The sequence below is a fragment of the Monodelphis domestica genome, chromosome 4, assembly GCF_027887165.1.
Source record: "Monodelphis domestica isolate mMonDom1 chromosome 4, mMonDom1.pri, whole genome shotgun sequence".
Lineage (NCBI taxonomy): Eukaryota > Metazoa > Chordata > Mammalia > Didelphimorphia > Didelphidae > Monodelphis > Monodelphis domestica.
In genome coordinates this window covers 435969552-435993990 of record NC_077230.1, presented here as the reverse complement: position 1 = coordinate 435993990, position 24439 = coordinate 435969552, and the positions used below count along the sequence as shown (strand labels likewise).

General features: G+C 39.3%; 1 protein-coding gene across 1 annotated transcript in view; it reads right to left on the bottom strand.

Annotated features, from left to right (window-relative positions):
• Nucleotides 1-163: 163 nt before the first annotated feature.
• The window catches only part of LOC100021511 (zinc finger protein 345-like), a 40737-nt gene continuing 16461 nt past the window's right edge, over nt 164-24439 (bottom strand). Inside the window, exons 3-5 of the mRNA XM_016422389.2 lie at nt 17013-17139; nt 9226-9321; nt 164-8443 (exon numbers count right to left, since the gene is read on the bottom strand). Of these exons, the coding sequence (XP_016277875.1) occupies nt 6588-8443; nt 9226-9321; nt 17013-17139 (2079 nt within the window). The 3' untranslated portion in view covers nt 164-6587. The remainder of the gene's footprint in view (nt 8444-9225; nt 9322-17012; nt 17140-24439) is intronic.

The following is a 24439-nucleotide window of genomic DNA, read 5'->3' as shown; positions in this document are numbered from 1 at the left end:
CCTCCATTCTCCTTCTCAGGTCACCCACCGACAGATATATAATATAGGACTCCATGGAGGGTCACTATGAATATGCACTGCTGAATGCATTCTTTTTCTTTGACTGTGAAGATTTTTAAAATTAGAATCTCTATAATACAACTGAAATACTTTTCAATGATTGTTTTGATAGCAAGTATGCAAGATGAGTTTATTTTTATTTTTTTCAAATTTAAACATTATTTTATTTGGTCAATTTCAAACAGTCATTGAATACAAAATTCATTTTCTTTTCTTCCCTCCCCTCCCGTCACCCCTCCCATAGCCGACATGCAATTCAAAGGGGTATCCCACGTGTCCTTGTTCTGAACCCATTTCCATGTTGTTGGTATTAGCGCTAGGATGTTTATTTAGAGTCTCCATCCCCAATCATATCCCCTCAGCCCCTGTAGTCAAGCAGTTGCCTTTCTTCGATGTTTTTGTTCCAACAGTTTGTCCTCTGCTTGTGGATAGTGTTTTTTCTCATAGATCCCTGCAGGTTGTTCAGGGGCATTGCACTGACACTAATGGAGAAGTCCATTACATTCAATTGTACCACACTGTATCAGTCTCTGTGTATAATGTTTTCCTGGTTCTGCTCCTCTCGCTCTGCATCACTTCCTGGAGGTTGTTCCAGTCTCCATGGAATTCCTCCACTTTATTATTCCTTTGAGCACAATAGTATTCCATCACCAACATATACCATAATTTGTTCAGCCATTCCCCAATTGAAGGGCATCCCTTCGTTTCCCAGTTTTTTGCCACCACAAAGAGCGCAGCTATGAATATTCTTGTACATGTCTTTTTCATTATTATCTCTTGGGTACAAATCCAGCAATGCTATGGCTAGGTCAAAAGGTAGGCAGTCCTTTAGTGCCCTTTGGGCATAGTTCCAAATTGCCCTCCAGAATGGTTGGATCAATTCACAACTCCACCAAAAATCAATAAATGTCCTGAATTTGCCACATCCCCTCCAACATTCATTACTTTCAATAGCTGTCAAGTTAGCCAATCTGCTAGGTGTGAGGTGATACCTCAGAGTTGTTTTGATTTGCATCTCTCTGATTATCAGAAATTTAGAACACTTTTTCATGTGTTTATTAGTAGTTTTTAATTCTTTAACTGAACAATGCCTGCTCATGTCCCTTGTCCGTTTATCAATTGGAGAATGGCTTGATTTTTTGTACAATTGAATTAGCTCTTTGTAAATTTAAGTAATTAAACCTTTGTCAGAGGTTTTTGTGAAGATTGTTTCCCAATTTGTTGCTTCCCTTCTGATTTTTTGTTTGTACAAAACTTTTTAATTTGATTAAGTCAAAATTATTTATTTTACATTTTGTGGCTCTTTCTAAGTCTTGCTTGGTTTTAAAATCTTTCCCTTCCCAAAGGTCTGATATGTATACTACTTTTATGTTCACATAATTTACTTGTTTCCTTCTTTATGTTCAAGTCATTTACCCATTCTGAGTATATCTTGGACTAGGGTGTGAGGTGTTGGTCCAAATATCAAATAGTGGATTTTTGTACCAAAAGCTGGGATTTGGGGGCTTATCATAGACTGTCTTGCTGAGGTCATTTACCCTTAGTCTATTCCACTGATCCTCCTTTCGGTCTCTTAGCCAGTACCAAATTGTCTTGATGACCACTGCTTTATGATATAGTTTGAAATCTGGGACTGCAAGGCCAACTTCCTTTTTAATTTTTTTTTCATTATTTCCCTGGATATCCTTGACCTTTTGTTCTTCCAAATCAACTTTGTTATGTTTTTTTCTAGTTCAGTAAAAAAGGTTTTTGGAAGTTCAATGGGTATGGCACTAAATAGATACATAAGTTTGGGTAGGATGGTAATTTTTATTATATTAGCTCATCCTACCCATGAGCAGTTAATGTTTTTCCAATTGCTCAAATCTACTTTTAGTTGTGTAGAAAGTGTTTTGTAGTTATGTTCATATAGTTCCAGTGTTTGTCTCAGCAGATAGATGCCTAAGTATTTTATATTGTCTAAGGTGATTTTGAATGGAATTTCTTTTTAATTCCTAAAGCTGAAATGAGTTGGAGATATATAGAAATGCTGATGACTTATGTGGGTTCATTTTGTATCCTGCAGGACTTCCAGATAAGCAAGGCGAAAGTCTAAATGCAGTATAAGTACTCTTGCCAGCACACAACGACAAGAACTACCCCAAAAGACCTTAAGAATCATTTTCAGAGGAGCGCAAGAGATGTAAAGTGGGGTGCAGCATTGAAGGTACATGGGATTGGGGCTTTTCCAGTCTATAAGAGGGTGAAAGGGCTTCAATCCAAATGTGAGCCGATCCACCCTCCCCCACCCCTACCTACAGAGCCAGGGCCAGTGCCAGCGCACGCCAATATGAACGAGTAAGGGGAGCCTCTGGAGTGAGTAGGGGACACATCTGCGTCCTTGGAAGCTGACTAGGACAGCAGGGGACCCATTCCTGAAGGCAGCTAGGCAGAAATCCCCAGCACACGAGAGAGAACAGACCTTAGGTGCCCAGAGCCAGTGCGCCCACTGAAGCCAGGGAGTCAGCAAGGAGTACCTCTGGAATGAGAAGGGGGCACTTCTGGGTCCTTGGGAATTCATTAGGACCGTAGGGGACCCATCCCCGAAAACAGCTAGACCGGAAAACCGGGCAGGCAGGAGAGCACAGACCCTGAGCACCCCTGGAAGGGTGGCACCAAGAAAAGCTACAAAACACTGCAGAGAATTGAGAACCTGCCCTTACTCCTTAACTTCACACACAGAGAACCTGCCCAGCTGACTCAGATTTCTGACTAAAGAGGGAATTGAAAACATCCAGAAAAATGGATAATTGTGCACAGATGCCTCAAAATCCCTCCAAAAAAAACGAAAAAGAAAGCTATGACCCTCGATAAATTTTACGGAGGAAAATCACGGGCTACAGAGGAAATACTGGACAGAACTCAAACAAAGGCAAAACCGAAAAAAAATGGAAATTGTCCACAAGCCCTGGAAGATTCTTAAATGGAGCTTATCATCAAAAAGATGGAAGCCTTCTAGAAAGAGAAGTAGGAAATGGTTCAAAAAAGAAATGAATAAGTCGTAGCTGAATGCCAGAAGATTAAAACAGAAAATCAAAAGATTATAACAAAAAACCCGGCCTAAAGGACCAGAATTGAGCAACTGGAAACCAATGATATTGCAAAGCAGCAAAAATTAATACAGCAAAGTAAAAAGACTAAAAAATAGTAGAAAGCATAAAATAACTCACTGAGAAGGTGACAGATCAGGAAAATAGAGGAAGGAGAGAAAATTTGAGAATCATTGGTCTACCTGAAAAGCCAGAAATAAACAGAAACCTGGACACCATACAACAAGAGATCATCCAAGAAAACTGCCCTGAAGTTATGGAAAAAGGGGGCAAAACTGACATTGAAAGAGTTCATAGAACACCTGCTACACTAAACCCCCAAAAAACAACTCCCAGAAATGTAACTGCCAAATTCCAGAGTTTTCAGGCAAAGGAGAGAATCCTACAAGAAGTCAAAAAGAAACAATTCAGATACAAAGGAGCACCAATCAGAATCACATAGGACCTGGCAACTTCAACACTAAAAGACCACAAGGCCTGGAACACGATATTCACCAAGGCAAGAAAACTGGGTCTTCAACCAAGAATCTCCTATTCCTGACTATATACTTTCAGGGGAAAGTATGGGCATTCCACAAAATAGAAGATTTCCAAGTATTTGTAAGGAAAAGACCAGAACTAAGTGGAAAGTTTGATATCCAAACACAAAAATCTAGAGAAAAATGAAAAGGTAATTATGAAAGAGAGGGAAGAGGAGAAAAATGTTTTATGCTTCTTTTTTGTTATTCAAACTCTCTTCCTAAAGGGGTACAATTAGACCAAATTGTATATATTAATATTTGGGGGAAATGTTTGTAACTCAAAAACGTTTTAATTATGATAGTAAATAGAAGAAGCATCCATTGAAAAAGATTAGGGAATTAAAGGTTATAAAATGATAAGAAAAAAAGGGTGAGGGTGAATCAATAATGATAAGAGATACTTGAAATAAAATAATCTGTCACACAAAGATACACATGGGATGGGGAGGGGAAGAATACTCTTATAAGAGGGAGAGGAAGAGAGCGCTAATAAGTGACACCCAAATATTACTCTCAGTGAAATCAATTCTATGGGAAGAGTATCTAGACCCATTGGGATCTTGAAGTCTATCTTCTCCTAAAGGGTAAGGAAGAAGGGGAAACTAAAGGGGGTAGGGAGCTCAAAAAATAAAAAAGGGGAGGGAAGGAGAGGGAGGAAGGTACTTAACAGAACCTAAATAACAAGAAGGGAACAAAAAGGGAGGGGCCAGAAAGAGAAGCATATAAAGGGAGGGGAATAGGGTAATTGACTAAAAGTAAACCACTGGATTAAAAGGATATTGCATAAGAAGAAAGGTCAGAACTAGGAGAGGATATCAAAATGCTATAGAATTCAAAAGTGACAATCATAACTTTGAATGTGAATGGAATGAATTCACCCATACAACGTAGACAAATAGGAGAGTGGATTAGAATCCAGAATCCTACCATATATTGTCTACAAGAAACATACATGAGATGAGTAGATACTCACAAAGTCAGAATTAAAGGGTGGAGCAAAACCTATTGGGCCTCAACTAACAGAAAGAAGGCAGGAGTTGCAATAATGATGTCTGAAAAACTAAAAATAGACCTAATTAAAAGGAATAGGAAAGGTAAATACATCCTGATAAAATGAGTATAGATAATGAGGAAATATCATTAATCAACATGTATGCAACAAATGGTATAGCACCCAAATTTCTAATGGAGAAACTAGTAGAATTGAAGTAGGAAATAAATAGTAAAACTATACTACTGGGAGACCTGAACCTACCACTATCAAATTTAGATAAATTAAATCAAAAAATGAATTAGAAAGAGGTAAAAGAGGTGAATGAAACCTTAGAAAAATTAGTTAGTAGATATATGGAGAAAAATGAATAGGGACAAAAAGGAATACACCTTCTTTTCAGCAGCACATAGCACATTCACAAAGATTGACCATATGCTAGGTCATAAAAACATGGCATATAACTGCAGAAAAGCAGAAATAATAAATGAAACCTTTCCAGATCATAAGACAATAAAATAATGGTCAGTAAGGGTACATGGAGAGCTAAATCAAAAACTAATTGGAAATTAAATGATGCTCCAAAATTGCCTAGTCAGAGAACAAATCATAGAAACAATAACTTCATTGAAGAAAATTACAATGATGAAACATCCTTTCAAACTCTATGGGATGCAGCCAAAAAGTACTCAGAGGGAAATTTATGCCCTTGAGTTCGTATACTAACAAATTAGGGAGGACAGAGACCAATGAATTGGACATTCAAATAAAAAACTTGAAAGCAAACGAATTAAAAATCCCCAGAAGAAAACCAAATTAGAGATCCTAAAAATTAAGGGAGAAATTAATAAAATTGAAAGTAATCGAACTATTGAACTAATAAATAAGAATAGAAGTTGATATTTTGAATGCATTCTCATATGAAAATATGCAAGGTTACATTACACAGAAAAAATGCATACAAACACTTCTGGAAAAATCACTTGATCCTTTTCACTGAAAATTCTTCTTTAATGTTTCTATCTCCTTCTCTGCCACAAATACTTCAGTCCTGCATAACTTCCTGTTGTCTCTGGATTCTCTTCTTCCACAGGAATCATGCACGCCTTACTGAACTTTTTGCCTTCAGACTCAATGTGACTGATGAAATCTCAGCTTTTCACCAACTCTTCTTCTCCTACCTGGCTCCCCAAAACTGCATCAGTGTGGAATTGGGGATAGCATCTGAGGCATAGAACTGGACCAGTATCAGGATGTTAACTGTGGTTTAGGAAAACCAATAGAAACCCAGTTCAGGCAAAGCCTGGTCTGAAACCAATAGACAACATAGCAACAGGAAAGTTGTGTTTATTCTAAGAAGAAGGGATAGATAGGAATAAGAATAACATTAATACTAATGTCAACTAAACGAAACTTCCCAAACCTAACTATCCCTCCACACGGAGTCTTCAGTTTGATCTACACTAACCATCATCGCTCTGACCTAAAGAAAACCCAATACTGGTCTACCTAAATCTTCACTAACATCCCCACCCCTTTAGGTAGTATTAGAGGTACTGGTCTATGACAGTTTGGCAGGGCCCAAGGAAAGGCCATGGATCCAAAAGGAATCCAGACCTGGCCTTACAGTCAGATAGCCAGATGTTCCAGAATCACAAGGAAACACAGCAGACAACAGCAAGGCAGCAGGTAGGATGAGGTATCAGGGTAGATCAGCAACCACAGGACAGACAGTCTCCCTAAATAGATCTAGAGAAGAGACAGCTAAAGCACTAGTTAACCGTCTAATCTCTACTTTCATATTCTAGAATCTTTTTCCTCCTGCAACTCTCCCCTGGTAGGCCAAACTCTTGCTAAAACCCTCTCTTCCTTTTAACAATGCTCTGATATTTAACCAGACAAATACTCAGTGAAAGCCATTCCACACTATTTACATTTATGAGGTTTCAATGCAGAGTGGATGCTATGATGTGCAGTAAGAGAATGCCTGTGTGTGAAAGACTTTCCACATTGTTTGCATTCATAATGTTTCTCTCCAGTGTGGATTCTCTGATGTGGAATAAGAGACATCTTCCATGTGAAAGTCTTTCCACATTGTTTGCATTCATAAGGTTTCTCTCCAGTATGGATTCTCTGATGGGAAACAAGAGTACCTCTCACTGTAAAAGCCTTACCACATTGTTTACATTCAAAAGGTTTCTCTCCAGTGTGGATTCTCTGATGTGCAGCAAGCTTGTCCCTCCGTGTAAAAGCCTTTCCACACTGTTTACATTCATAAGGTTTCTCTCCAGTGTGGATACTCTGATGTAGAACAAGATCCATCTTCCATATAAAAGCCTTTCCACATTGTTTGCATTCATAAGGTTTCTCTCCAGTGTGAATTCTCTGATGTCCAACAAGAACACTACTCTGTTTGAAAGCCTTTCCACAGTGCTTACATTCATAAGGTTTCTCCTCACTGTGGATTCTCTGATGTCTAACAAGATAGCCCCTCAGTGTGAAAGTCTTTCCACATTGTTGACATTCATAAGGTTTCTCTACAGTGTGGATTCTTTGATGTGTAGCAAGATGTTCCTTCAGTGTAAATGCCTTTCCACATTGCTTACATTCATAAGGTTTCTCTCCAATATGGATTCTCTGATGTGCAGCAAAACGGCCCCTCCGAATGAAATCCTTTCCACATTGTTTGCATTCATAAAGTTTCTCTCCAGTGTGGATTCTCTGATGTGCACTAAGAGAGGCCCTATCTGCAAAAGTCTTTCCACATTGTTTACATTCATGAGGTTTCTCTCCTGTGTGGGTTCTCTGATGTCTAACAAGATGGCCCCTCAGTGTAAAAGCCTTTTCACAGTGTTTACATTCATAAGCCTTCTCTCCAGTGTGGATTCTCTGATGTATGGCAAGATGGCCCCTCTGTGTAAAAGCCTTTCCACACTGTTTACATTCATAAGGTTTCTCTCCAGTGTGGATTCTCTGATGTGCAGCAAGACTGTCACTCCGTGTAAAAGCCTTTCCACAGTGTTTACATTCATAAGGTTTCTCCCCAGTGTGGATTGTCTGATGTGAAACGAGAACACTCCTTTGTTTGAAAGCCTTTCCACAGTGTTTACATTCATAAGGTTTCTCTTCAGAGTGGATTCTTTCATGTACAGAAAGATTGCTCTTCTGGGTGAAAGCCTTTCCACAGTGTTTACATTTATAAGGTTTCTCTCCAGTGTGGACTTTTTGATGACTGGCAAGGCTGTCCCTACGTGTAAAAGACTTTCCACAGTGTTTACATTTATAAGGTTTCTCTTCAGAGTGGATTATTTGATGTGAACCACATTCAGAGTTCTGACTGAATGATCTCCCATCTTTGTTACTCACAGAAACCATCTCTGCATGTTTAGTTTTTGGATATCTATTAAGGTCTAAACTAGAGCCAAAGGCCATTTCCTCTAAGTGACCTTGATACAAGGGCATTTCAAGAGGTTTCTCAGCCAACTGAATAGGGTCTAGTTCTGTAGGAAAGCATTTGCTGTATAAACTATCCTGAGAACAGTCATTTTCTGAGGTCAATTTTGTATACTGACTTAGAACTGAATATTGGCTGAATTTTGCTGCTGTTCCATCAATTTCAGAGTCACTCTTTGAATTTTCATTTCCCTTGATATTAGAGTAACAGACTTTTCTCAAAATGAAGTCAGAGAGACCCTCATTTGTGCATCTTTGGAGGCCGTGTCCTTCCACAAAAAGGCTCAACTTTGTAGACACCTCCTTAACTTCAAAATTAGTCTGTGTCCCTGAAAAAAAAAATTAAATAAAGAAGGAAGATATACACACACAGACATATACATTATTTCCTCTGATAGAAGAAAGTAAACTGATTTTTATTCTATTTACCCAGGCCAAAAAATGAGTTCAAACTTAAACAAGAAGAACCAGTTTTTCGATACACAATTTGGTCATAATTGCAAAATGGATGATTTTAGAAAGACAATGATGAAAACTCACAATGGAACAGTGACACAGACAGACACAAGATTCTCTTCTCATCATACTTCCCAGTTTATGTCATGAGTAATGAATGGAGAAATGACCTAAATAACTACAGCTCTAACTCTGTGTCTGAGCAGGCTCTGTCCAGAGTACTATAAAGTCTTTCTCCATTGACCTTTCTATTTTAACGTTAAAAATCACTTGTTGATTATTCTTATAATTTTATCAATCTCAGGTAATCTTTTAGATATTCTGTTCTCATCCTTTTGGAGGCACTATCACATGATCATTCTTGGTAAATTTTATATGCCACACAGAGAAACAATTTCACTCCTTTTAACTCATGCAATAATTTTTCAAAGTGGAATATTAGTTTTCTTCTTTTCTCTACAGATGAAAAGATATTATTCCATTTTATAAAGATATACTATTTTGTGATCTACCATATATTATATCTCATCCTCTATACTTAGTCCATCATCTATCTCTCAGGAAATAAACATAATTCAGTGTTGGTCTACCAGTCCCAAGTTTAGTACTCCCTTCTCTACAACAGATAAGTCTTTTGCACTTTCACTTCACTCACCTGGACAGGAGCTCTTTGAGCCTTTTTGTTCTAGCAGCCAAGTTCCTTCCCCTTTCTGAAAACTGGAGACAAAATCTTCTCTCAAAACTGAAAGCCCTGGACATAAGGAGGGATCAGGAGAGAAAAATGAAAAATTTAGTCCTCTTAAGAAAAAAAGACCACGCAACCAAGGTCTACAGGATAGTTTCTGTTGTATTCATAGTTGGGACATGGGCAGAAGGGCAGAGATCACAGAACCTATTTGCAATCAGAAAAGACCATCTTTATTTACCTCTTCTAATAGAAGGATAGGATAGGCATTTTCCACAACCTCCAATATCTAGAAATTAAAAGCAGTTGGTTTGGAACAACAATCCAGTATTTGACAAAAACTGCTGAGAAAAATTGGAAAACAGTATAGAAGGGATTAGGTTTAGATAAAGATCTCACATGTTACACCAAGATAAACTCAGAATGGGTGAATGCCTTGGATGTAAAGAAGGAAACTAAAAGTTAATTAGGTGAACACAGAATAGTATACTGATCAGATCTTTTGGAAAGATTTTAAGACCAACGAAGAGTTAAGAAAAATTACAAAATACAAAATAAATAATTTTGATTCCAGTAAATTAAAAAGGTTTCATACAAACAACACCAATGCAACCAAAATTATGAGGGAAGTAACAAATTACAAAAAAAATCTTTATAAGAAAAAACTCTGCCAAAGGTCTAATTACTCAAATTTATGAGGATCTAAATCAATTGTAAGAAATATCAAGCCACTATCCAATTGATAGACAAAGGACATGCATAAGTAAAATTCAGATAATGAAATCAAAACTATTAATAACCACATAAAAAGTGTTCTAAATCTCTTATAATCAGAGAAATGCAAATCAAAACAACTGAGTTTTCACCTCACACCTAGCAGATTGACTAACATGACAGCAAAGGAAAGTAATAAGTGTTGGAGGGGATGTAGCAAAATTGGGACATTAATATATTACTGGTAGAGTTGTGAATTGATCCAACCATTCGGGACCGGCAATTTGGAAGTATGCCCAAAGGGTGCTAAAAGACTGCCTGCCCTATGATCCAGTTATACCACTGCTGAGTTTGTACCTTTCTCTTTCTCTTTCCCCCTCCCTCTCTCTCTCTCCTTCTCTTAATTCCTTCTCTCTTTATTGATTAAAGTCTCCATAAATGCCCAGCTAACTTGGGTATTATCGTATTTGGGAATTTCCCGTGGTGACCACTTATTTAGATTTTAACTCAAAACACTAAAATTATCCTTGCAGAGTAAAGGGATTAGAGATAAGAAATACTCAACTCTTACATGCTTTGAAATTGACCCAAAGAGGGAAGAACAATTCAATCCATAGGGGCAGAGAATAGATTTGTGCCCTATATGGGAGTAGAAGGGTAACAAACAAGCTTGTTGGAAGGAAAGCAGTACAAGGGAGGGAGAGGAAGGGGGGGGGGGTAATTTGAGAAAGACTACAGGGAAAATAAGGGGAGAAATAAGGGAGGGGGATAGAAAGGGAATTAAATAAGGGTGGGAACTGTAAAATTAAGATTTCAATCCCCACAAGTCCTTGCTCCACTTCCCTAAAATGCTTTGTAATCTCATGGAATTCCGAGGTGGGCGAGATCGAGAAGGTACTTAAGCTGATTGCAAAGGTTTTTGAGGGCTCTTCTCTCTTTTTGGACTTCTGTTTTGGGGCAGATGTGGCTCTTTCCATAATGTAGGTGAGGTCTTGTCTAGGCCTCTGTGGCCTAGACACATTTTTCTTATCCTGTATTTTCTTTAATCCTTAATCCTTAATAAACCTCTAAAAAATATAATACTCCTTGCAGAGAGAAACTAATTTCTACCTGCCTCAGTCTCTCCTAAATTTTAATCTTTACAGTTGGTGACCTAATGGGGAAAAAAAACTCTCAATCTTCTGATTTAATCTTTATAGCTAGTGCCTAGAATTTTTTTAGTCACATCTGTCCAAGATGCTTTTTAGAAAACTATCTTGATCAGCTCCTGCCTAGGGCCCTCTCCTGCTCCTGCTTCTGCAGCCTCTCACCTGGTGCCCAAGCTCCCAGCCCTGCTTGTCTTTTTTTTTTTACCCTCACAAAGCTGTTGATCAGCTCCTGCCTGCCTGCTGCCGCCATCCGCTTCGGACAGCCTCTTCTCCCAGCCCCACCCCGGCTGCCAGCTCTGCTCAGCCCTGCTTGTCTGCGCTCTGGCTCTGGTCCTGGCCCAGGGGACTTTCTCTCGCTCACCTGGCCCACCTGATTCAACCAAGATTGTAATCACCTGATGACCTGCATGCCCAACAAACCCAGATCCTTGGCGGATAACACTATTTTAATCACTACAGTTTAAGACCTCAACCATTTTAAATCTCACATACTGAAACAGTTTTTCCATCTAAATATTTTATTTTATAATGCCAAATTTTATTATTACAAGACCCTAATATAAATAAACCAACACTAACCCCAAACACCCATCTTCTGGCGGTAATAGAGGTAATGGGCTTTGGGAGTTAGGGAAGACACGTTCTAGGGAGAGGTCCCGGATCTAGGACACCAGACCTAATCTTACAGACAGATGGCCCAGATGGTTCAGGATCACATCAGAAAGTGCAGCAAATAACACATTAGCAAAGGAGCAAGACAATAGGATAACAAAGCATCAGGTAGGATGGAAAAGAGAAGGTAGAAAACAGCCAAGTTTGGTAAGTAGCCAGTCTCTCCAGGTCAAAACCAGAGAAAGACACAGCTCAAGGCCCAACTGTTTCTTATTAACAGCTTAACTCTCCCCTGCAGAATTTCAGAATCTTTTACTCTGCTGCCCCACGCCTGTGAATTTTAAAACTACTCCACCCTACTCAGACTGCACTTTAGAAGATCTGATTTAGCTATTTCCTGATTGGTAACAATGGAGATACTTGGTCTAACAGAATCAAGTCTTGGGAACTCTACATTTCTCAACCCTACTTAGTTTAACAAGGTCAGGAATGTCTGCGCCATACTCAAGAATTAAGTATCTGAGGAAATGGCCTTCAACAGATATGTGCAGAAACAGCGGACAGACCCCTGGGCTGTCCTAAGTCAAGCTAACCTATCATTGGTACAGATGAGATGTAGGAAAGTGACATAAAACTGTCTATATGAGGCACTTCACTTCCTCTCTTCTCTTCTCGCCCTTTTCCCGGAGGGGTGTCTGGCTGGCAGAGGGCTAAGCATTCTTACATCTTGGCATGGTGGCAGCTATTTGTCTGGGTTTTGGCAGTGAGTTTGCCCTTGAGCTAATTCAGGTTCAGGCATCTTGGCTGAGCCCTCTTGGAGTTGAGGTTGATTCCTTCCTTCTTCACACTCCAAACCCTTACTTTCTATATCCCCTAATCTACTGGCCCGGCATAGTCCAGGCAGAGAAATCCTACACCCTTTTCTTCTCCCTTCTTCTTAATTTCTTACCACTATATTAATTAACATCACCATAAAATTTCAGACTGACTTGGGTATTTTTTTATTTTATTATTTGGGATATCCATGGTAACCAATAATAAATATAATTTAGGTCACAAAGCTAAAATTATCCTTTACATACCTATGCCCTCTGCAAACTTACACACTTTCCTCCTTAACTTTCTCTTGTAACAGAATGTAAACTCTTATGACAAAGTGGAATACCCCTAATTGACATTTTGTCAATATGTCTAACAATCTTTTTTTTTGTTTTCTTTCTTTCATTTTCCTCTCATCCCCAAATTGTTGTAATTTCCCCTTAGAAAATACAGTATTGTCTGCACCATTAGCTAGAAGATTTTAGAGGTAGAAACTGGATATCTGAAATGATTCACTGGGAAGACTAGGTAAATAAAACTAGGCAATTTCAACATGCTCCTCTCCCAAAAGAATCACAAAGTGGGATTGGGAAAGGGAATTTGTATTCCCTTTCTCTATTTTAAGTTAATCAATCAAAGAATTTAAAGTATCCCTACTAAACACTTAGTAAGACAGAACAAAGAAAGTTCACGTCCCAAAAGGACACAAGTACTGCCCCAATTAGGCAAACTTAAAGTTGTGATTTATTCCTTTGATATGAGGAGAATTGATGGATGGAGAAAACTATATATAAATGGGCACTTGAGAGAGGGATTCAGGCATTCTTGGTGTGATGCTTGGCTCTTCATTCCTGAAGGTCTTTAGCCTAGGGAGTGTGAGCTCTGGTGTATTTCTTGGTAGTCTTGGCCTTGTGTATGCTGAGGTTTCTCGATGGTTTTTCAGCATCTTTGGCTCTTTGGATTTCAGTTTCCTTATCCTGACTTTGGATTCTGGTGAGATTCGCATTCAGATTCACATTCATTGTCTGGAGGCTCTATGATTACTACTTAGAGTATTTTTAGCTAGGTGATATTTACCCACTTTAATATATCTACCATACTACAAAATAAAGCTACTAACAGCCTACTGAATCATAGTTTAACACTGTAATTTCAGTCCAGGGCAGCTTTCAGTAGGAAGGTTGCCCTGGCCAGTTAGGTATATATTACTAATAAATAATATTGGTTCCATTCATTAAACTTCTGGGTGTCCGGGACTCACTTTATGTAATGCCCCACTTCACTTTTGCATTTGGTATTTTCTTTTCCTGGAACTTACTTCTAAATTGGAATTTTTACCCTCTATCCAGTTGGTCAACTCCACTTTTTACAAAACTGTTTTGTTCATCAGGTTTTTGTGCTTCCTTTTCTACTTGGCCAATTTTACTTTCTCACCTGTTATTTTCTTTTTGCATTATAATGATTTAATTCGTTAATTTTTCTTACATTTCTCTCGTTTGATATTTTAATTCCTTTTTTAATTCTTCCAATAACAGAGAACTAATCTTATTTTTATTGTAAGTTTTGCATGGGCTTCCTTTGATATCTCAATCCCCAACTGAGTCTGTACCTTACTCTTCTTTATATCCTTTGACATTTTATATGCTTAGATGTTTCTTTTGCTGTTGACCCACAGACCTTTTTTTTCCTTCCACTTTAACTTCTATCTTAAAGTTGGGCTCTGTTTGCAGGCATCGTTGCTCCCCTCACTGTACTTCTGGTGTTCTACAAGTTTCATTTCTTCCAATGTAGTATCATGGCCTCTGGGCTAGGTGCTAAGAAAGCTGTTGATTGAATCTCCTCTAGGGACTGATGATTCTTTGCACAGCTCAGTAAACTTGGAGTTACTTTGTCCTGAGTCTAGGGATTTCACCACAGGCTTGAAGTGGACAAGTGACTTTGGGGCCTCACCAGAGCCTTGTGCCAGTCCTTTGTATTTCAAGGGATGGGCTTCGGATGCTCTGATGTAGGCTAAATCAAGGGTCCCAGAGTTTAGAAATTGACATGTGTCCAGGTTCAGAACCTCATACAGAAAATACAAGATGGATTGTCTGCACACTTCTATGCTGTAAACCTTAAAATTTCCCAGACCCTACTTTATAAGATTGGATTAAGACCATTCCCCATCTGGGCAGTGAACTCTACTTAAAGCAGGAATCTGAGAATTCTACTTTACCTACTTGGGTCTGCCCTAGGGGAAGATAAAGTTGTAAACTCTTTTCTGAACAATGAAAAATACTTAAACCCATACTTTTCTTAAGCTAAGTACCTATAAAGGTCAAGCAACTTGTGAATTTACAAGGAACAAAGAACTGGAAAACTTATTCAGAGCTTTCCTAGTGTGAATTACTCAAAAATCCACACCTTCTTAGGTATGGACTAAGAATGGGCGGTCCTTTAGAAACATCTACAGTGATTGGTAGATGTAAGGACTTAGGGGAGGTGACAGAGGAGATTTTGCCCTTAAAAATAAGAGCTCAGAGAAGAGCAGGAGGAGAGCTGGATTTCTGACTCTCATTCTGAAGGAGAGTTCCTTGAGGAGCTCCTCTGAGGGACTCTGTCCCTCTGGGGTAGGAGCTCTGGAGGCTCAAGAGAGAGGCCCTTTGAAGCAATCTCTGGCTGGAAGACTCTTTGAGGAAGGACCCTGGCCTGGTGTCACTAAAATCCTTGTTTAGTCAGACCTTGTGGTGAGTGTTAAAAAACTGATTTCTCTCTTAAGGCTCAGGACTAGGCCATATTGGCTTGAGGCCCTTCATACTTATTCCTTTCTTACTCTCTCTCTCTCTCTTTCTTTGCTTATTCATTGTATTGTTAATTAAAATCTCTATAAAACCCAATTGACTTGGGTATTTGAATAATTGGGAATATTTCCCTGGCGACCACCTTATATTTGATTTTAAACCCAAGACACTGTAGTGTTTCTGCGGTCACTCACCCTCTCTTATATCTATCACAATTTATATCTTCCACTATTTTAACCACTACAGCTTAAGACCTCAACCATTTTAAATCTCACAATGTGTAGTTTTACTTCTAGTTCCCCTTTATCCCCCCAAATAAAGCATTTCTCCCCAAATTTCAAGCTGTTCTCCTTAGGAGAGCTACCTTACTCTTTCCTATGTTCATTCTATGACTGGTCATCTAGAGGCACTATTTTAAAGTTACTTTGAGATTATCAGGGCAATTACAGCTTTTGCTTCTGCTATGCCACCATCTTAGTTCTACTTCACCCATTCATACTTCTTAACAAAACATACTTGTTAACAACTACATCCATTTAAAAAGGAAATGGGCTATACCTTGGCAAATATAGAGTTCCTTTCAATGCCCATCTCCAAGGAAAACTGCCTGGATAGAGAATTTGCACATAAAATTCAGGTCTAATTAGAGGCTTGTAGGAATGTAGGTAAGGAATAGAGTAAATTTCATGTATTAGCTTAAAGAAAGAGGAGAACGTGGATACAAGCCCTGGGAGAGGATTCTGACAAGGAGAAAAGGATTGTGGGAATTTACTGGAATTAATAGTCAGTCATTCTTAGAATGCTGTTTTCCACTAACCTGGAAAGAGGTTTTGCTCTGGCAAATTTCCCTTGGTAGTCCTAATCTTATGCTGAGATTAAGGATTCCTTGGTTTGCCTTGGAGTGGACAGCCTTTTCTCTGAGATGCAGAGACCATCTGCCTCTGATCCATCTGGCAGAAATGAAATTGGCCAAGGTATTCCAAGGGTTGTCAACTGGGATGTTGGGTTATCTAGTGAAGCCAACCCCAGCCCTTTAGGTAAAGGCTCAAATACATCTGTGAGGCCTTCCTTCCTCTTTGTCCTTTTTGTTAATCCATGTAAATTAGGATCATTATAGTCAGATAGCTTTTGGGATATTAGTTATGAGCAGAAAGCTATAAGAAAGGCTTGTGAAGACCAGAAGAGCAGACCTCAAGAGGAAGTAGGAGATATATTGATAGAAGGAGATACAGATTGACAGATTTAGGAATAAATTTATCATTTCCCAACCCTTAATAAACTTAGTTTTAATAATTTCAAGGGTTGTGCTTTACTGGCCTTGAGAAGGTTCCTAGGTGGGTTTTATCATCTCTCATCAATCTAGGAAGGATTCTTATTTCAGGTTGGACTAGATGACTAATGAGATTTAATTTTAGGAATATAAATTTTTAACACTGGCTTACATTTTGACCTGAAACTTCTTAAAACAGAAGAGAACCAATTTCAGGATGAAGAAAGGAATATCTGAGCTTTCCATTACATAATTCAAAATGTTTTTAACTAAAAACCAGGCAGGAGGAGAACTCTGGGCAATAATAAACACTTTTGCTTTTTTAATCATTGACAAAGGCTTGAAGTCCTTTACTTGGAATGAAGACAATCCCATAAAAGGAGATTCAAAGTTAAAAGAGGAAATGATCCTTACCCACAGAGAATAGATTCTTCACATTCTCCAGCATAACCTCCCTGTACAGGTCTTTCTGAGAATAGTCCAACAGGCACCACTCTTCCTGCGTGAAGTCCACAGTCACATCTTTGAAGGTTATAAACCCCTAAACAAGCAAGAGTCACAAGATTTAGAGCTGAATCTTCAGAATTCATAGAGAACAACCCTCATCACCTAACTGGAGGAAACTGAAGCAAACAAGATATTTATGAAAAACTCCTAACCTTGAAGAGTGTTACAGCCAACATTAGAGACCATCATTCACAGCCCAATGAAATATTGACAAAGGCATTCAGTGTCTTGTGAATTTTAGATTTACTCCATCCTGCTTAGTCTTTAGAATTTTAGTAGCCAGGAATATATACACCCCCATTTAAGAATTAACTGAGGGGGAGGAAGGTCTATGATCGGCATGTGCTAGCAAGTAACAAATCAGAAACAACTGACTGACCCCCTGGGCTGTCCAAAGCCAAGTTTAAGCTACCATTAGTACATGTGAGACACAGAAAGTGGTGTAAAGAACTGCCTTTATATTTCACATGACTTCCTGTGAGAGGTACCTTTGGCAGTGGAACTTGACTTGGAGGAGGTAAGACCTGAGACTGCTTCCCTTAGATGATCACTTGGTGAGTGTTAAGGCTGACTCCCCTTTTTCTTGGCTCTTTCTGGAGGCACTAGGCTCCAAGGAGGCCCCTCATCTTGTAGGAGGCCTCATGGCTAGAAGCCAAGCTAGATTTAATCTTCTGGGAAGGCCCCTTGGCTGAGGCCTCTGAACTTCCCCTGGCTCAGAACAGGCCGAAGCAGATCTTCCCTTCCCTCTCTCTCCCTCATTCTTCCTTTTGGGGGAAGGTAACCCAGTATTGTCTCCCTGAAGGACAGAGTATTTCTCCTCAGACAAGTGTTCTGGGAGGTGGAGGTTAAGAACTAGAGGAAAGAGCTTTGGTAAAATGACCCATTGCCTCTCTTTTTGGTCTCAACAATAGCCATAGGACTATTGGGTTCACACAGGGAGAAGAGAGGGGGTCAGATAAGGGAAGTGGGTGAGCAGGAAGCCCTATGGACTTGCAGACTGACCCCCCCAAGATGTCGGGGTTCAGGATCTCAGCCTTGACCCCTCTTCTGGTCACCTCCTAGTTTGGTTAATACTCCTGAGCTAATTGAGCTTGAGTATTGGAGCTCAGGACAGATTAGGTAGAGACATGAAGAATCAATCTTTGGAGAGAGGATTTCTCTGTAGACAGCTTTCTTCAATGTCCCAGTCCACAAGACAGAAGGCTCTGACTTCTATCGTTAAGCTGAGAGGTATCCAGGGGTTCAAAGGGAAAGCAGTTGATCTCCAGATCTCCAGAGACCGAAGCTTCCTCCCAGCTTTTTGGATCTGCCCCTTCTCCCTGGCTGCAAGTTGAAAGAAGGGAAGTAGCAGTTAGAGTTCTCTCAGCTTCTGTTCTCTGACAGGAATCTTGAGTTTTTTCTCTCTTTGCACCTCCCCCTCTAACTCTCTACTCCTTGAATGACTGGATTTGATTTCTCTCTTAGACTACTTGAAAGAGGCCAAAAACATCCAATGCAAAAAAGAGTGCCATAAAGAGAAGAATGGACCAAAAGGAAAAGCACAATCAAAATATCATGAAAGAAATTTAGTTATCTAAAAATTTGAATTGAGTAAACAGAAGCTAATAACCCCATGAGACATCAATAAACAAATAAATCAAAACAATGAAAAAAATAGAAGGAAATATGAAAAATCTCACTGAATAAAATAATTGACGCTAAAAATAGATATGGGAGAGACAATATAGGAACTACTGAACGACCTGGAAGTCATGACAGAAAAAAGCCTCGTCCTTATATTACAAGAATTTACTCCAGAAAACTGTCCCGATATTTTCAAATTAGGCAAAATAGACATTGAAAGAACCCACAGATAAGCTCTGTGAACCTTAAAAATTCTCAGACCCTACTTCATAAGGTTGGATTGTGAACCTTAAAATTCTCAGACCCTACTTCATAAGGTTGGGTTAAGACTATTCCCCATTTTAAACAATGAAGGAACTTAGATCAGGAATGTGAGACTTCTACTTAGATCAGGACTGTGAAGACCTCTACTCCACCCCTACTTAAGCATACTTTAGGGGAAGATAAAGTTGTAAACTCTGCTGAACAATGAAAAGTACTTTAACCCATACTTATAATAAAGCAAAAAGTTCTTAAGCTGTGCCTATTTTTAGAACTAATACAAAAGGGTGCTAAGTACCTATAAAGGTCAGGCAACTTGTGACCTTGCAAAAGGCAAAGAGATGAGAACTTACTCAGGCATGAATTACTCAAAAGTTTAAACTACTTAGGTGTGAATTAAGAATGGTCTGTCCTTTGAAAAATGTCTACTGTGATTGGTAGATGTAAGAATTTAGAGGAGGTGACATAGGAGATAATTCCCTTTAAAAGGAACTCAGAAAGGGAGCTGAGGACATTCAGATTCACATTCAGATTCAAGATTGAGCTGGTGGAGTCAGCTGAGATGAAGCTGGCCTGGTATCACTAGAATCCTTGCTTGGACGCATCTTGTGGTGAGTGATTAAGGACTGACTGATCTTTCTCTTAGGGCTTAGGCCTGGGTTGGCCAGGGCTGCCCTGGACCGACCTATCCTTTTCTCATTATTTCCTTTTTCTCTCTTTCTCTCTTTCTTTAATTCCTCACTGTATGAATTAAAATCTCTATAAAACCCAGTTGACTTGGGTATATTTCATATTTGGGATGTGCAACTGAAGTATTTAGTGGCTACAATAAATGGAATAGGACAAGAACTGGCATTGTTAAAGAGACAAGTTAATAAGAGCAATAATTTAAAACACAAAGTGTAACTGTCAAAACTACAACAACAACAGTTAAGCTAGAGAATGCTATGGGGGACTCTTTTCCCATTGTGTGAGGTGCCTATGATGACCAATAATAAGAAGCTGGTCACTGTAAAACAAAAGAAAAGCTTTACTCAAATGGATCTGGACAGTTTAAAAAAAAAATACCCCATTCATCCATGAAGAGCTTGTGGCCATGATCAGAAAATTTGAAAAAATAATTAAACAATATGATCCAACATACACAGATTTGGACATATTAATGGATGAAATGCTGACAAAAGGGGGAAAATAAAAAATAGTGCCAGAAACACCAGAGTAGCCAGAATTTAGCGCAGGTAGAGATGAAAATAATACTAGGGAGTATGAAGAACTAGTGAGAGCAAGGGAGGCACTCATCACCACCATCACACAACACTCAAATAAACCTGGGGCATAGATAAAATTTAAGCAACTAAAGCAGGAAGTGGGGGAAACACCATCCAAACACATGGATAAGTTTATAGATTTGGAAGAAAGACATTTGTCTTTGGGTATAGGGATCAACAAAGATATCAAGAATTGTGTAGGCAATTTGTGAGGAACTCATGTACAGTAAGTAATCCAGCATTACTTTCAACAAAGCTGTCCTGACTGGTCAAAAATATCCCTTGCAAATCTTAGGAGAGTTGCCACATACATTATTCAAGTGGACCATGATAAGAACCCCAATGTGACCCTTGATTTGGCAAATTTAAAAAAGGAAATAAGAGATCTAAAAATAGAAATGAGCAAATTTGACAAGAAAGAAAAAGCAGTAATAGTAGCAATGAGGGAATTCAGGCACCCCAGACAAATCTTTTCCCAACAAAGAAATGATAACAATAGAAGTTCACAATGTTATTTCTGTGGAAATTTTGGATATTACATAAGGCGGTGTCAGTCTTGGTCAAGGCAGAATGGTAGACTTCACAAGGGAAATGGGAATTATTACAATGCAAATTGATTTTCTGATAAGGGGTAAACAACCACTATGCCACGTTATAGAGGAAATGGGTTCCCTGATAGATTTCAATATCCGTATCAGGACAGGAGACCCAATTACCTTGGTGACTATGAAGGCAGGTTCTATCAGGGGTCTGGCCAAGCCAAAGACATGTCCACAATGCAAGACTACATCAGAAAGAGTGCTATGCCAAAACATTTGCAGGTGGTCAGTGGCAACATTCCAAAGGCTGACACACACAAGGGGACAAATGGGGGAAGTGCCTTGCGAACATTACAGGGGAAATGGACTGGGTAATGAAAATAATCCTAGGGAGATGGCAATAAAGGGCATAGATGTAGCAAAAGAACTGGACATAAAAGAAGAAATAAAAGCATAGTAAAATAATTGCAGAATGAAGGACAGGAAGATGAATTTAGTTTTCCTAGTATATCTCCCATTATCCCATTCCATACCCTGCCTCAAAGCACAGAAACCTTTGTCACCCTAAAATATATGACTGTCTTCTAGACATGGGAGTCTCTAAATCTGTGTTAAAGAAGTCACCAGAAAGTTTGTATGACAGTGGGGATCAGCACAAGTTCTGGGAATCTCACGGGAAACATAAGAAATAAAGAAGCTACCACCCCTTATGGTGTCCCTTGGTCCCTTGAGCATAGAGCATTCTTTCCTGCTCATGACAACTTCACTTGCAAACCTTTTGCTCAGAGATTTACTGTCCAAATTCAGCGCTACCATCATCTGTACACCAGAAGGGAATATTTCACTGGGATTGCTGGAAAAATCTCTGGAGCTTTTCCCAATATTGTTTCTAGATAGTCAAAAAGCTGAGATTGAGAAGCCACAAATATATGAGATTCCCACATATATTGCAGAAGAGCTCTGGGCTACGTCATCTACAGACATAGGCCTACTGAAGTCAGTTGTGCCAGTCCAGATCCAAACCAAAAATTGTCCAGCTCCATGTACTCTACAGAACCCATTGTCAAAAGAAGCTGCAGAAGGTATAACACCTCTCATTGAGTCTCTAAACAAACAGAAGATCATAGAAGATCATAGTACCCTGCATGTCTGAATATAACATCCCAATTAAAAAATCAAAATTGGATGAAAATGGCAAACCAATCTATCAATTCGTGCAAGATCTGAGGGCCATAATCATGTGGTAAAGCAGCATGCAGTGGTACCAAGTCCTGCCACAATCATATCAATTCCCAGCACTGCAAAATTTTTCACCATTGTAGTTCTCTGTTCTGCATTTTTTTCAATCCCTATTCATAAGTGTAAACCTTAAAATTTCTTAGACTTATAAATGTTGGAAATTTCACCATTGGGAAATTTCATACTTGGAAAATTTCTTACTGATAGTGTATTGGAATGTGAACCCCATTGGCATGGGAGGTTCCTTCTCCTCCCTTCTTAAGATTACTTTAGGACAGAAACCTTTTGCTGAACAATGGAAAGGGCTTTGACCTATGCTTAAGCACAGAACAGGAATTTCTTTGAGTCATGATTGATTTTAGAATTGATACAATAGAGATACTTGGAATGACAGAATCAGGTCTTGGAAAATACAATTTCCACCCCACTCAGTCCTAACAGGATTTAGGAAGGGCTGCAGCATAGATCAAAATTTAATTATTTGAGAATATGACCTCCAACAGACATGTGCAAAGCCCAGACCTCTGGGCGGTCCTGGGTTAAGCTAGAGCCATCATTGGCACAGGGAAAATGATGGACAGTGATTGGTAGATGTGAGAACTGAGGGGAGGGAACTTGGATGGTTTCCTTAAAGAGAAAGGGGTCTGAGGACTGGGGGGGGGGGGGGGGGGGGAGGTTGGAGAGTTTTGGCTCTGAGTGGTTGGAGAGGTGCTCTGAGAAGCTTGCTCTGAAGGAAGCTGAAGGCGGGGGCCTCTGAGACTGTTTCTCCATTTTGGTCACATGAGTAATAGGGACTGATCTCTTTTCTTTGCCCCAGCTATCTAAGGGCTTGGGCCTTTTGGCCCAGCCTAAACAGAAGGGGTATTTAAGCCCTATTCCCTTCTCTCCCCTTTCTCTCTCTCTCTCTCTCTCTCTCTCTTTCTCTCTCTCTCTCTCTCTCTCTCTCTAATTCCTTTCTTCCTCCTGTCTGTAATTAAACTCTATAAAAGGTTGACGGCTGACTTGAGTTTTCATTTAGGAATTACATAGCTGAATCCCTTGGCGACCTTAAATTAATATATATCAGTCTTTTAAAAGTGATTTCCTTGTCACATAAGGATTCCCAAAAGATCTTTGCATTCATCTGGAACAGATTCAATACTCCTGAAGGCATTTGCCCCAAGGGTACTATGAAAGTTCTTCCTTGTTCTCTGAAATTTTAACTGAGGATCTGGCCAATATATATTTTAAAGAAAGCAGGCTGATTCATTTTGTTAATGATCTCCTGCTAGCCTCACCATCAGCTAAGGTATGCCAAAGAGACAGCAAACACCTTCTAGTTGAATGGTTTAAAGGGGGACATAAGATATCTGAGTCTAAGGTACAGTGGTTTTTTTGCCAAGGGTAGAATATTTAGGTTTTACTATAACTGAAGGGGCCAGGCATATCTCAGAGATATGTGCATTCTCAGCGTGCATTCAAAACCTAACAGTACCTAACACCAAGAAGCAGCTAAGAGCAATTTTGGGAGCAACAGGGTTTTGCAGACAATGGATACCAGGATTTTGGGAGCTGGTGAAGACAATAACAGAACTAACAAAAGACTATGTAACAGAGCCACTATAATTAAAATCAGAACACTTGGATGCCATTTCACAATTAAAACTCACCATTTTATTGGCACCTACTCTGGGTTTACCAGATTACAAAAGGTCATTCATTCTGTATGTCCATGAGGGAAAATATGTGGCCTCTGTGGTGCTAACACAGGTTTTTGGTCCAGTGCAAAAACCTATTGCATATTACTCTGGCCAACTGGATCCAATAGCAGGGGAGCCACCATGTCTTCGAGACATGGCAACCAACAGCTCTGTTAGTCACAAAGATGGCAGATTTAATTTTGGGGAATCCTCTGACAATTATGTGTCTGGATGAGACTGAAGCTCTTTTGCTAAGGCACAAGACTCAAGCTTTTTCTGACCAAAGGTTAGATAGATACGAGTTAACACTTTTACAAGATGAGAACATTACCCTAAAAAAGATGTGAAAACTTGAACCTTGCTACCAGACCTACCATCTTCTGGGGAAGAGCTACATGAGCATACCAAGGTGGTCCAAATAACTCAGAAACCCAGGGACAATCTCTCTGACAAACCCCGGAGAATCCGGACTTCATTCTTTTCATGGACAGATCTTCCTTTATGAGAGATGAGGTACAGTACACAGGAACAGCAGTAGTAACAGAGTTTGAGACAGTGTGGGTAGCAGCTTTGCCATCACATCTGAGCAAGCAGGCTGCAAAGTTATTAGCCTTGAAGCAAGCTTGTATCATATCCAAGGACAGGAGGGTGCCAATTATCACTGATTCCAAATATGCAGTTGGGATCTTTCACAAAGTTGCGAGTCTATGGATGTAAAGAGGCTT